This window comes from Chelonia mydas, chromosome 6 (genome assembly GCF_015237465.2).
Source record: "Chelonia mydas isolate rCheMyd1 chromosome 6, rCheMyd1.pri.v2, whole genome shotgun sequence".
NCBI classification, from domain to species: Eukaryota; Metazoa; Chordata; order Testudines; family Cheloniidae; genus Chelonia; species Chelonia mydas.
In genome coordinates, this window is record NC_051246.2 from 117,380,284 (window position 1) to 117,395,013 (window position 14,730).

The 14,730-nt window shown below is 38.6% G+C and overlaps 1 protein-coding gene across 6 annotated transcripts in view; it reads right to left on the bottom strand.

Annotated features, from left to right (window-relative positions):
- The window catches only part of BRF1 (BRF1 RNA polymerase III transcription initiation factor subunit), a 229,372-nt gene that overhangs the window by 40,182 nt on the left and 174,460 nt on the right, over window positions 1-14,730 (bottom strand). For all 6 annotated transcript variants that reach the window (XM_043547875.1, XM_043547877.1, XM_037901089.2 and 3 more), the window contains 2 exons: window positions 14,588-14,643; window positions 12,261-12,517 (listed from right to left, as the gene is read on the bottom strand). In XM_043547875.1, coding sequence (XP_043403810.1) covers window positions 12,261-12,517; window positions 14,588-14,643 — 313 coding nt within the window. The remainder of the gene's footprint in view (window positions 1-12,260; window positions 12,518-14,587; window positions 14,644-14,730) is intronic.

Consider the following 14,730-nt stretch of genomic DNA (forward strand, 5'->3'; position numbering starts at 1 on the left):
CCATATAAAAAATTGTCATGATGTTTAAATAGTACACTATGTGAAATATTTAAATAAGTACTAGTAATGTTGTAAAGTACATGCTGTTTACACAAACAGTGAGACTCATTGGAAAAGGTATGTGAACACAGAACTTCTAAACTTACTCTTTAAAAATGGTAAGTTGTGCATATTTAAAATATTTTCTTCCTGTATCTCAAAAATACTGAGATCATTAAATATTCTGGTGTGCTTCTTTTTCTTTAATAAACACTACACAAAGTTGTATATGCTTCTTTTACATCAGTATCACCTGTAAAAAGTTTGTGAGCCAGAGTAAACAGACATACTGGTATACACAGTACTTTTATACGGGTTCTCATTCCACACTCATCACTGTAATATCTGAGCCTCTTCCAGTAGTATATTAAAGCAACACAACTAACATCCATGATCCATCACAGGTTTGAAAGCAAACAAATGATGTCCCACTGGAGACTGCAGTAATGCTACTGTATTAAATTATTTTCCCCATAGTTTTACTTCAAAACTTTTCCTTTGGTGCAGTTGGTGGAATGACTGATGCCATCTGAGAACACAAACAAGAGCAAAAACTCTAAGACTCCGAGGCTGCTGCAGTATCACCCCTCTGGGAGACAGATCATGGGCGAACCGATTTCAGGGTCGTGCACCAGACCCTGCTTATTTGCCTCTCCATCTCTATTCTTGCTCTCCAACATAGGCTTCTGGTACACTTCACATGTGACCAGCTCTGCAGTGTAGAAAAAACACGGAGGGAGAGAAAATGCTGTACCTAGACGAAATCAGTGTTTTAAGCACTGTAATTCCTAACGGACTCCTTCCCCTTTTCTCAGGGCCATAAGAAAGTGGGCTCCATCAGGGAAGAGGTAATGCACTGAAACTACCTCTTTCACACAAGGCCCTCACAATTCCCTAGCATGGCATCTGGGTTGTTCAACTACTGCATAGGAAGGGCAAAATATGGTTCAGAGTTTGATGACTTATGAAAAATAATGAACTAAAAAGCAGAAGCACAGATACATTTTCTGCATAAATCTTCCCCAAGTCATATTCTAGTAACTATTTCAAAATGTTGTGTTCCATATTTAGTAACAAACACAGCAAGGTAAGGCAGAAATCAGTTACCACAAGTGCATGGGAATCATTACTTGGTAATGGAATAGCACTTATATAATGATGACTGAGCTACAGTACACTACCCAATTTACAACTAATTATCTGGATGCTATGAAATACTATGTGAACCAACCACATATGCTCTTGAGTTTTGTAGCAGATCTTTATAATTTCCACCACCACATGAGCTTCAGTTTAAGAACTGCAGTCATAGTTATGTAATTATTAGTAATTCTCTGGACTGGAACTGTATGCAATATCAAGAAACAAAACGCTTTGTGAGATTTCCTGTCTCATTTGAGTATTAATCTTTGCGGGAAACAAATATGATACAGCATTTAGCAAAAGTTAACATTTTGTACGTTTTATTTGCTGATCCAGTAGGTTTATTCCCCCCCATCTTATATAATGGGCCAGCTAAAAATACTTCAACCACATTTATGTCCAATTTCTAACAAAATGTAAGTTAACCAACATCAGCTGAAAACATCCAACATCAACCTATGCGGGCACACACGCGCATGAGCACAGACTTTCCCCTTCATTAAGAAAACTGAATATACAAGCGATGTATTCTAAAGGTCAACAAATGGGCTCTGCTGGAGTGGGGCCAAGGGGAAGCCAATTCACGAATGCAATTCCACAAAAATCGAGTCGTTGTCAGCTTGAGCCCCCCACTGTCACAGTATGATATGCACCTTCAAGTTCTAATAACCAGTATATGCAATATTTTCTAGGCTTTGGTTTTGTTTGTTTGTCCCCCAGTTTCTCAAAGAAAAAACTCCTCTTATCAGATAAATTGAATGAAATTTGAAAGAGAAAATCACAAGGCAACACCGAGCATTTTCTAACACTAAAACTGAAAAGTGAGACTAAGCTGATATGAATTGAGGGGCACTTAACACGATCATCATACGAAGTTACCCTGTGGGCTAGAATTGCTCATACATAGTCTTCAATTCAGGAAGAAATTATTTTATAGATAGTCATTAAAATTCATTCTGCATTTTTGAGCTGCCCACATGACCTCAAACTGGACCACAGAAGGAGAACATTTCCTTGAATGGAAGGGAAAAGAGTGATATCCAGTTTATATTAAACAATAAGGATGCTACAGAATTAAGCAGACTTGACCCAAGTCTAGACTCAGAGGTCAACCCAGATCCATATTTTTTTTATTTTTAAATTAAAAATGTTTGAATTATTTTGGATCTTTGGAACCCGCTATGTGGAAGGGCGCACACTTCCACATATTCCCAGAGGTTTCTTTCCCCAGCTTTGAAGGGGTTATTTTTATATCTCATAAACAGATTTGCATTTCACAAACAGCTTGCATTTAGCCATTTTTTTAATTAGGATATTTAAGGGGGCTTCTGCTCACTCAGATAATGTGTTATGTAGGAGAGAGAGAGATTTGTCATGGAATTTTATTCTTTTAAACCCAATATATTCACTATCAGTGATTCCAAGATCCTTTTACCTATCAAAAACAAAAAACCCCAAAGATGAAATAACTAAACTCAACACCATTAACTAACTAGGAGAAAAGGCATCAAAACGTGGAAAAGATTCTGAGACCTACAGCGTATGAAAAAGAACTGAGGGCAGCATGGCCACTCTTTGGTAACCTCACTCTGAATGTCTGATTCTGAGAGACAAAAATGCACTGCCTCAACAATTACTGTTTGCAAATTGTTCTGCAGTCTGTGGTGCAAAGGCGCAGTCTCTTCACAAACTGAGATCAGCAGAAGCAATACTTAAAGGACAACCAAAACCATTCCTGAAATCTTTGTACAATAGCTGGAAAAGGACTAATTTTCTAAGCTTACAGAATACTTGCACGTGATTGTGTGGAGTTGCTACCAAGATTTTAGGATAACTGTATTATAGTGGGTGTCTGACAAGGCCAGTCCTCAACCCCATCTGATGGGAAATGAGAGGTGCTGTATTCTTAACAGTAGGCTGTCCTCAGACTGTGCTTTCAAATCAGCCTCTGGATAATAAATGCGATTATAGCAGAGTGCCAGCAATGTTGTAGTTAAGGTTAGGACCAGTTTTCCATTTAAAGTCAACTCTTCTGAGTGCACTAAAATCTGCATCTTTACCTGGATAGCCTTGAAATTTGGTGTGCCTCATGGGGGCATGAGGTTCAGTTACTGAACAAAATTTGAGTCCATTTGACTGTGGGATTCCCAAGATACAGCTCCCGCAAAAACAGCTTTTCTTAAAATTGATGTGTTGGCAACAATTTTTTCCACACAGATAGAAATCAAACTAGGGCTGAGATCACTGCACCAAGGTCTCAAATGTTTGAGAGTCACCCCAACAGAGTCCATGCCACCCACTACCCTTTTGGGGGGAATCAAATTACAACGAGTTTGGTTCTCCAGTTAGGTGAGCTTCAGTAGTTCTAAGGTTCTTGCACCAAATGGATTACACCTCACATTAGCAGGGAGAAGGTAAAGGAGTTGAAAAGTAGCTATGACTCACAGGCCTTGAATAGCTCAAGGGAGAATGTTGTGGCCATCTCACCTGAGAAGCACATAGGCAATGTGAGTTCAAATCCAACCCTGAAGTCTCAACACACACACCTGGCAGATACTGGAAGGTAAATGAAACAAAAGAAAACCCGTTGCCTCCCACCACGTGGCAGCCACCTGAGTGCTGCAAAGTAAGGTGGGAAGAGCAATGCCTACTACTTCACTCTCTTAGCTGCTGTGTGTACTGGCATACTTTAACCTAGCTGTTGCGGGTGCGGGGAAGGGTAACCATTACTTCAGTCACCTAGCTCTGGTAAGAAGAGGAGTAATATCTGCTGCTCACCTAATTTTAGGTTAAAAATATAAAATTAGATCAATACACCTTAGGTGTACTAAATTTATTTCCCATTTGTCTCCTCTCAACTACTTCCCCATTATAATGGGCTTCCTGGCTCATGAGGCTTGCCAACAATATTAGCTGGTCTACACCATCCCTAGGGGCTTTACTAGATCAGTTCTTTGTCAAGTCAACTGTGAGAGAGTGAGTGTGTACATCAGCTCTTTTCAAGGCCTCTGTAAAGACCTCCCCCAGGTAAGTATTTTTAATAGCTTTAAAAAGGCAGCAGGGCAAATACTGACAAGTGGAAAAACCTACTTCTTTGGTTAAGCAACCATTTCGCTCAGGTTTGTTTTTTGTAAATGAAAACAAGATTAAACCAATTTACATAAATGTGTCCCCAGTAAAGGTTACCAAGTTGGAAGATAGTGGTAAGATTTATTTTAAATGGAGGTGCTTGGTAAATGCTACAGTTTTACAAAGAAAAAGCATCAGTCATTTTTATTACACTATCCTTTTACTTGGATCTAAATTATAAAATACAGAAGCAAAACTCAAACATGTACACATTACACTACAAACTCACAAAGTATAGATTACAGAGGACTAAGAGTTTAGCTGCCCTTCACAGGGCATCTCATGAAACATTTCAGGGGATCTATCTACCAATTAGCTAATATCCGAACCAAAAGCCTATTCTATACTGCACATTCACATGTGAAGACATGCAGAAAAATCCCCATCGTAAGTGGGCAACAACAATTAGAGTTTCGGCAAACAACCAAATAACCATTTCTAGCATGCTTTAAAAGAGAACACATTCCTGTTAAAGGACACACTTAGCAAATATAACATAAAAATAAGCCAGCTGACTGAGAGAAAGATCTTGGAACTACAATCTGAACAAGGTGCTGTCAGCCCCAGCCTCTCTTCTAAAAGGGGGTTCTTCCAAAAGTGAATTTCATGCCAGTGACCCTCTGCTAGTCACCACACAGAACTAAAGCCAGTAGCACAGCAGAAGACCGAAGTAAAACTTAATCTCTCATTTTCAGTAATACCTATGAATTCCAAGCCATGTAGCAGACCTCAAAGTTGGAGGAAGGGGGGAGAGAAGAGATACCAAAAGTAAATTACACAAAGAGATGAAGACAGTTCTGAAAAATAAAAATAAATGGTGGAAAAATTAAAGCATATAACACACACATGGAAAAAACTCACAAGTGCTTCAAATCTGTCAAACACATGGCATTGTATCTCTACAAGCTTTTCTCTCACACAAAATCTTTGACCTTCAGGGAATTCCTGAAGAAATACATCTACCTACTGTCCTTTCAGCTAAACCATGAACTTCAAACTGATCTTTTAAATACTATTTTTTCCTAGCACCAGGAGCATAGCCCTAAAAGACCAACTCTTTCCTGGATAATGTAAATTAACAGAGTGCTTTGTTACCTTAAGAATTACATTACTCGCCATTAACATGGTTCATGAGGCTAATTAACAGTACTGTATTTCGAAACACAGCCTTGGTTCTCTCACACACAGACTATGTCTACCCTGCAATTAAAAACCTATTGCTGGCCTGTGCCGGCTGACTCGGGGGGCTCTTTAACGGAGGTGCAGACATTTGAGCTTGGGCTGGAACCCAAGCTCTAGGACTCTGCAAGGTGGGAGGCGTCCAGAGCTCGGGCTGCAGCCTGAGCCTGAACATGTACACCACAATTAAACAGCCCTTAGCCCAAGCCCCATGAGCCCAAGTCAGCTGGCATGGGCCAGCCATGGGTGTCTAATTGCAGAGCAGACATACCAATATGTATCATCTGACCTTGGTTTCCCAAGTCTAGCTGATTCACCATCTAAGTGAAAACAAGACAGGTTAACCAATTCTAATTTTTCAATCACCCAGAAATATCTTGGATTACTAAACTGAAACTCTATTCTGTACAATCCAGGTAACTGATCTGAAAGGTCCTGGATTTGGAAAACTTGAGCTCCACTTACAATACCAATCTCTTACAAAGCTAAATACTGTACACTGAACATATTATACACCCACAACACAAAACAGCTCCTGGTTGTTTTGAGTATAGAGAAATAAATCACAAGTCATGACAATAGCAAGATAAGCAATAATGAACATCCAGGCTGAGCATATTTACTTAGCTGAGCCTACAGCATTTCCAACACTGAAATGATCTGCTACTTAGTGTCCTAGTTTTATGTCAATTCCATTCCTGTAACTAAAAATAAAGTGCACAGCATAATTTGTTCCATACTATCTATGGTCCTGAATGTGTGGGAAATAGTTTTTTCCCCCCAGTAAAAGCACCTACATATTCTACTAATCAACCACAGTGCCAAAAATGCATCTGAAGAGGCAAGTTTCCTGATTAAAAGCAGATGAGCAGCTTTTAAGACCCGCTCATTCCTTGCGTATTTTTGCATGTGTCACATTTCAAAAGATCCACTGAAATGAAAGGGACCTGTGAAATGTATGCCAGGCATTTTTGGAAATATTTTGATCAAATATAATCTAGAACTGAAATTTTTACGCTAATCAGATCAGAAGGCAACGGTCATACTCAAGATAAGCACAAGACAGAATAATTGCTTAAATACAAGTAACAAAATGACTGTCCAGGCAACGGAGCAGCCACTGGGTGCTGAGTACTATGTAATAGTACTACACACTAACTGGGAATTGCAACCTCTTTTAGTGAGAAGGGGAATGTTGGCTAGGATGCTAGGCCATGAGACAGATTTGGAAACCCAACAGAAATGGGAACAGAACAGATGCTAATTTAACAAGCCACCCCAAGGCTCTAACACTGCAGCACATCCCTAATACTGAACTGCAATGTCAGCAATACGTAGGCCATGAATCCATGGATCTTCTGACTCAGTGGCACGACTGCTAGCAACTCAGCCACACTGGCATTGGTCAGCTGTCAGTTAAAATGTAGCTACTAGTAGGATCAATAATTACAAGACAGGAGTGAGGCGATAAACAATTTTTGGAAGTAAATTTCAAATACACTCATTCCTGAAAACTCCACTGAGGGCTTTTGCTATCTTTGTAATAAACATGAGTTCGTTTTCTATTATATAGGCACATCCTTTTGTTCAGAACAACCTTATTTTATCAAAAGAGATTTAGCTGGGCTTTGCAATCCTGCTTCATTTCTTCCAAGACAAGTTTTTTGTGAGATTAACTTGACACATTTATTCCCTTGATAATATATCCTGTCCTCTCAGATATCATTGCCAATTTTAAGTACATAGCAATAAATAGGCTTAAAATTTTTTAAAGTAATGACTTGAAGGGCCCTTCAGTTCCCACATTTTCTTGCTACAACAGATTTCACTTCGCAAGTAATGTAGTAACATTTCAGTTCAAGTAAATGTAAACTATTAAAGCTTCCACCAGACCTAGATCCCCTCTTCTATCACACTAAGAATTCAAGGATATAACTTCGTTCAAAATTGGAACTTTAGCACATATAAAGTGGAAGTTATTTGATTAGCCTTGTAAAAAAAAAGAATTAACATACTATCCCTATATAATTATGATTCTGTTTCACATTAAAAAAATATTACTGAAGACCAACTGTGCAACTGGGTAATTAAAATTAAGCTGTGGCAACTATTTTGATAGTATTCAGTATAAATCAAACAATTGTTCATGCACTAGATCCTAAAAACGCAGACATACTAAGTAGGAGGAGGTTATTGCCTCATTCAGCGTGTCAAAAATAAAATTACTTGACTCTCCAACCAGACAGTAGTCTTGGTACTCACTGGAGACAAAAAATGATATGCAATGAGAAATTGAATTAATCTTCTTTATATAAATAAAGCCTCCAAAATTCCCTCTTCATTGACTTCAGTACTAATGTTGATGGGAATATTAAGTACAACTCCAGTATATTTCTTGGAAATGCATTCAAATAAAGTATGTTGTTTTCTAAAAAGCATATAATTCATCCAGTTTGTGGTAAAGCAAAACACTCAAAAATTCAGCTAGCTTTTGAAAATATTGGTATATTTGATGACGATACTTTACTGAAGAGCAAGATCTTTGCTTGGTTCTTAAAAAGCATTCTTTGACATCACTAGCCCAACAAAAATCCAGAAACTACAAACCTAGCTTTCAAATCAGGGTTTGTTTGCTGTTTAGAAAAGTGTAAAAGGGTAGATAAAGTAAATGCTCTTTGGAATTTAATTTTCCTATTAGTTTAACAGTAATTATCATATCACCAATGAAGCTCTATTAAAAAAACCGTTTACCAAGGAAATAAAATTTTAGCTTGTTTCTATGGAACTTTCTTAACACTCCACCTACTTAAATATTTGCTGAGAACCAATAACTATACAACATTATAGCATTTAATTACTTAGCTGTGAAAACACTGAACAAAACCTAGAAGATCTTTCTTATATGTGTGTGTGTGTATATATATATATATATATAAATATATATATAAAAAAACAAAGTTTCCATTCAAAGGGCTTTAGTTTGAATCTGTTCTTACAAACATGTAGCCTAAAAGGCATAAGGAAATACGGATTTATACTTGCAAGTAAATGACTCACTTTTAAATAGGATTGGGGGGATTCTCTTTTAACTATAATGTATAACTATAAAGAGAAGTCCTATGATAATCCATTGTATTTTATAGTGTGAAAGATTTAGAAGGGTAGAGAGTTGAAGATGAGCCAGACACTTCCTTGCACTACATACAGTAAAATGACCCTTCCTGTATTATGATGACCTCTGCTAATCATAGAAGTCAAGTAAGCATGAAGAACAATTTCATTTGAGAATGGGGAGCAAGAAAGACTGTTCCATATTGAAACTCTGCTTCCCATACAAGAATTCTGCTTTAGTCACCCACCACCAATATTACTTTCCTCACTTGTCAAGTCCCCCCTGAGCTTGGTCTCAGTACTTTTCAATTAGGCCAAAGAATTGAATCAGTACGTCTTTAAGACTTAACTATCACTCAGACTAACTGAAGTATTGGATTAAAGCATGCTGATCTCATAGATGCTTGTGATGCAAGATGCTGCTGCAGATAGATTACTAAATATTTAAGACCTCTAAAGATAAACTAGCAGGATTATAAATCACTGAAAAATAAATAGCAAGCAGAATCTCTGCAAATGTCTTCTGGATTACTGGCATATATACTTCATTCATTTTCTAATGAGAAATGTGAAAAGTTTTTATTATTAATTGCATACAAATTACTATGATTATTGTATCACAGGAGAAGTATTTATCCATTCATCTCTCAGAGGAACAATGCTGAATAAAGGAATTTATGCATGACACAACAACAATGCTGAACAAAGGAATTTCTGGATGCCATATAAGATGTTTGGCACTTAGAGAATGGAAGAAAATCAAAAGGAATATCATAAATTTTAATTGTAGGAAATCAAAATAATCTATTTGCTTGCCAAGTTCTCAGTATTGTTTTAGCAGGAACATTACTTTGGAAGTGTAAGCTCTCCTTACTATACACATCTTTATGTGCACCCACCCCACCCCACCCAACTCCCACAGATTTGCTGCAAAATTAACCACATTTGAAAATGGCTAATCAGTGACAGAGAACTCTGCAACCACCCTCAGGATGTGCTTTGAGTACTCAAAAGGGAAAAACAAACATGGTTTTATTACTTTTGGATAATAATGATTTTTTACTACTTTTGGAAAATAATGATTTGTATTTATCTAGACAGCTTTCCATACTGCCTTATTGTTTAATCTAGGGCATTTTTTTTTTAAAGTGCTTAGCAAGCTGAAGGGCCTACTCACTTCAACTGGAGCTACAAGGGCTCAGCACTTCTTAGAATCAGGCCCTGAAAATGGTCACGTGAAGATGTGGAGACACTGTCAAAAACCGCCAGGGTATGTCTACACAGCAACTAGACACCAGCAGCTGGCTGGTGCTAGCTGACTCGGGCTTGCGGCACTGTTTGTAGACATCTGGATTCAGGCTGGAGTCATAGCTCTGGAACCTTTCCACCTCGGATGGGCCTAGAGCCCAGGCTCCAGCCCGAGTCCAGACGTCTACACAGCCCCGAACCCCATGAACTCAAGTTAGCTGGCACGGGCCAGTTATGGGTGTCTAGCTGCTGTGCAGACATACCCCTAGTGCTAAATGCTCTGCTCTGATATGCAATTGTTTCAAAGTCAATAATACCACCACGATGCAAGGCACCTCCTTTTTATATCAGCATTCATCTTCTGACAACAGAATCAGAGCATCATTTAATTAGATAATGTAACTCCTGGTTTAAGTCTCAGCAAAAATTTGTTAAATCTAAAGATCTTCAGGGTAGTGTGTGTGAAATGCTACAAATTAATCTTGAATGCTTTTTTGCACTTCTCTTTGCTAACAGAAAACACACTGCTCTTGGGTTTTTAAGACCTCACCATTATCATCAACTAAATAGCAGACTTACAATATTCTTACTGACATAAAAGGGTCAGAAGGGAGACGAGGAAGTGAGAATGTTGTTATTAAGGGTATTTCTACTATCTTTCCAGGGAAACATTGTATAAGCATGGAGCAATCATGGTAAATAAAAACAAAAAAGGAAAAAATAGCAGACTAGGGAGAAAATCTTTGCTATTACAATAATGTATCTCGCAGAATCAAGTCTCCTAGGAATATCGAGGAATTTAAACAGGCCAGATCTCTCTATTTACATGTTTATTCTTAAATTTTGGCTCTTAAACCAAGGGCCAGAATAAGCATCTGAACGCTATAGACTCTCACTGTGCTTTCTCTATTTAGCTTCTGGGTCCTGTCCTCTCTTCACCAGTTCAGTCTCTCCCCCTTTCCCATCTTGAACGGACAGTTACCTGGCTCTCCTCCTCTCGCTGCTGCCACCCTCACTCCCTGATGGCAGTGATATTAGCTTCACATTTTTCCACCGCTGCCGCCTCCAAGCTCCCCCTATATCTCATCAAACACACATTCCTTCTCCTCCTCCAAAATACATGCATCAGGCTCTTCTCTTACCCCTGTATTACTGCAGTACTTCTCTAGCCCAACTCCTTCTGCTAGGGCTTTGATTCCTGGCACCCTCACTTCCTTTCTCCTCCTAATGTCCTACCCTCAACCCTGGGGGACTTCATCCTCCATACTGATGACTGTGCTCTTGCTTCCTTCTCACTCCTCCTAGCTGAACCTGCCACCAGGGATCAACTCCCTCATTCAACTCACACCTTTGAGCTTATCTTCACCAACAATACACAAACAAACAAACACACACACACCACCCTAGTTGCTCATTCACAATCTTTGTTTCCGCTATCCTCCACATTTTGTTATCAATTGTAATGTTATGCCTAAACTTAGACTATGTTCTTTGTAGGTAGAACATCTTTTAGGAACCATAGAAATATATAAGACAAATTAGAAATGACTATGGATAGAAGAAAAGGAGGACTTGTGGCACCTTAGAGACTAACAAATTTATTTGAGCATAAGCTTTTGTGAGCTACAGCTTGCTTCATCGGAAGTTTATGCTCAAATAAATCTGTTAGTCTCTCAGGTGCCACAAGTACTCCTTTTCTTTTTGTGGATATAGACTAACACGGCTGCTACTCTGAAACCTATGCATAGAAGCAGTTCAAATGATTATCTGAAGCAGACTAATTAAACAGTTGAATATTGTAGATAGCACACACCAGTTTCCTCGTATACTTTACTTCTATCCAACAAGTTTGATTATTTTACTCAATAAAATAGGAGTTTTCATCACAGCCTTAAACATTTGCAAGGCCAGACCAGAAAACTGACATGCGTATTTACTGTGAAGCTTTATATTTGTGTCATCAATTAAAAACAAAAGCTTGGAATAAAACTAAAATAAAAGCCAATCAAACCAGCTAGCTGCCATAACAGATGGATACTATCTATTTTTTCATATCAAGTGGAAAAGCCAAAACTTCAGCATTTTAGTGTCATGTCTGTGACTATGAAGAAGCCGACTTAGAAAGGAAGGACAAGAAATGTCAGAATTACATTAAGAATAGATGTCTGTGGCTGAAAGATTCACATGTGAATTCTGATTGATTCTTTCACACTATGATGGTTAATCCACACAGAAGCTATCAACTGATATGTGGTCTGCAAATACGGTTTCATTGTGGCATTGCATGAAAAATAAATAAAGTCAGAGCCCTAACGTTACTTTAGTCTCAAACAGCGTTACAATATCTACACCGTCGGTACAGAAAGTTGCATAGACAGCCTCACAGAGATATAAATGAACAACGGCAATACCTTTTCCCCATACTGTTTACAGTGCTGGCTATATTCCTACTGGCAGTAGATTTTCTTCTTGACAGCTTCTTGGTGTTGCTGCTGTCATCAGTGCTGTCGTCCTCTTTCTTTGGTGTGCTACTTCCTTTGCTGTTCAGGTCCTTTAGCACATTATAATTAATTTTACTTGAGATTTTCTTCTGTTCCAACATTTTTTCAATTGCCTCTCCTGCTGTGCTGGCTTGAATTGGCTCCCGCTTTTTTGCAGACTTCTTTGGCTTAATTAAAATATAAAATTAGTGATTTAGATACAATCAAAATAGTTTTAGCAGAACAGAAAGGTGATCTGCAGTGCTGCTGACACTGGTGTTAGATGACCCAGTAGGCAGCACGGTTCACCTGGGGTCAGTACCAAGCCCATGTCTCAGTATGGTGTTCAGGGTATTGTACTGCTGCAGGTGCCAGGACTGGTATCAGCTGTAAAATGGAGATTCTGGCCATTTGAGGACATTGTAGAGTCCATGTCACTTTTTCCAGAGATAAGGTGTTCGCTTTTGTATCTTTTGCCAAATGCCACCACATGTCATTACAATTGCTCTACTAAATTAACCCATTAGTTTCTGCGTTGTTGCCAAAGAGAAACATAGCCTCTTTCTCAAATGTCATCTACAGGGGGGCAGGGTTGTTCCAATGACAGGAGAGGGGCTCCCACAAAATTTTATAAAATTAGCCAAAAAGTAAATATACATTTCTCCCAAAATATTTGTTTAAAACTAGATCCATATTGGGTTACAACTCTCCCTATAGTTAATTTCTGCAAAGTGAGGATCAAAATTACAGCAATACTATTTTGGGGAGCACCATAGGACTCTTGCTCCATGATTCAGTGAAGAAAGCCAACTGGATTACAGAGTTGGCAATCAGTGGGTAAATGGATTGGCATTAATGCTGGCCTCTGAGCAATTACAGGTTCCAGTTAGATGCTAAGCACTACAGTGATGTTCAGTTGGAGGCACTCTTGTGTGGGTCAAAAAGTTGCAAGTCAAAGTCTTTGACTGACACGGCAACCCAGAACTAGAGGTTGAGATGTTACACTCGAAGATCTTTCTGTCTCTATCTGGCAACTGTTCAGGTGAAGAGAGGTCCCATGTCCCCATTCTAAAAGAGTAGGGAATAACTTTGATGTCTTGCCCAACATTTTCCTTCTCAAAAAAGTTTAACATCTAAATCAGCAGGGGTATTATTTTTGAATGCATCATAGCTGTTCTATTTACTTCCATGGGTCAAATGCTACCTTGAAAATCCCAGGCACTTTGTTAATCAAGTTCTGGCCTGAAGTTGTCAGCAACAGAAAGGAGTCAGAGAAAAATTCAACCTTGTCAGAACAAAAAGGTGGGTGATTGGGCTGTTTCTGTGCCAGAGGATTATGCAGTTTTGAAAATGACTAGTGCAATGCCATTTGTATGAACATAGTCTGAATGAGAAACTCTCAAGCATCAAACAGTCTTTCATTGTCCGGTTTACTTTTTATTGTTTAAGTATCTTGGGGGTGGGGACAATGGGAAACGGTGTCTTTTTCATTGGTGTGTTAAAAAAAGACTAATGGAAAGCACACACCAAAAACTAATGTAGATTTTAGCTGCATGGGGAAAATTATGCACAGACTGCCTTGTCACTTGGTCAATTACACAAAATACTAATGCTGTAAATTGTGACTATGTGGGCAATTAGACTGCTTTAAACTGCTAAACTCAGAGAGGACAAGCCCCTTGTTAACATAAATGTCACATGCTTTATGAAAGGTAGAACAATGACATTCCTTCAAGTTGCTGTAATGGAGATTTGTTCACCTCTTCTTCCAGAAACCATTACTGCAACAATATACAAAAGTGCTGCATTTGTAGCAAACTCGGAACAAATACAACATGAATGCCTTTTCAAAAAATCAGGAACATTTTAAGAATAGTTTTTAAACAAAGTAATCACCGAGGATAGCAATCATACATGCAACTGACCCTTCCATGCAAAAAAAAATGGCCACAACTGCAATGCACACAAGTTCCCTACATAAGAGAGTTCAGGGGGACTGTAAAGTAGAGTATTGGGCTAGAGAAGCAACCAATGCTCAGGCAGGAAAACGTTACAGTCACCATCTGAAAAGCGGTGCTGCAGCACAGTTTCATTAACGTTTAGGGGTATGGGAAAAAGCTGAACTGAATTATTCCTTGGATTGCCCTCAGCATCTTCTAAACCACTGTAAGAGGAGTTTCACCAAGAAATGTAACGAGTTTCCAGTAAATTTGCAAATGGACACTGTTAAGCACAAGCGGAATATTTAAGTTGTATACCTTGTGTTCCTTATAAATCCCAAGCTCCTTCTCTTTTGCTATTCTTGCTTCTTTCTCTGAAAGATGACAAAAAGATAGCCAGCAGGAAGGACAGGTATCAGATTGCTTTTTGAGACATGTGACCAGAGAGAGCATTTCAGTTA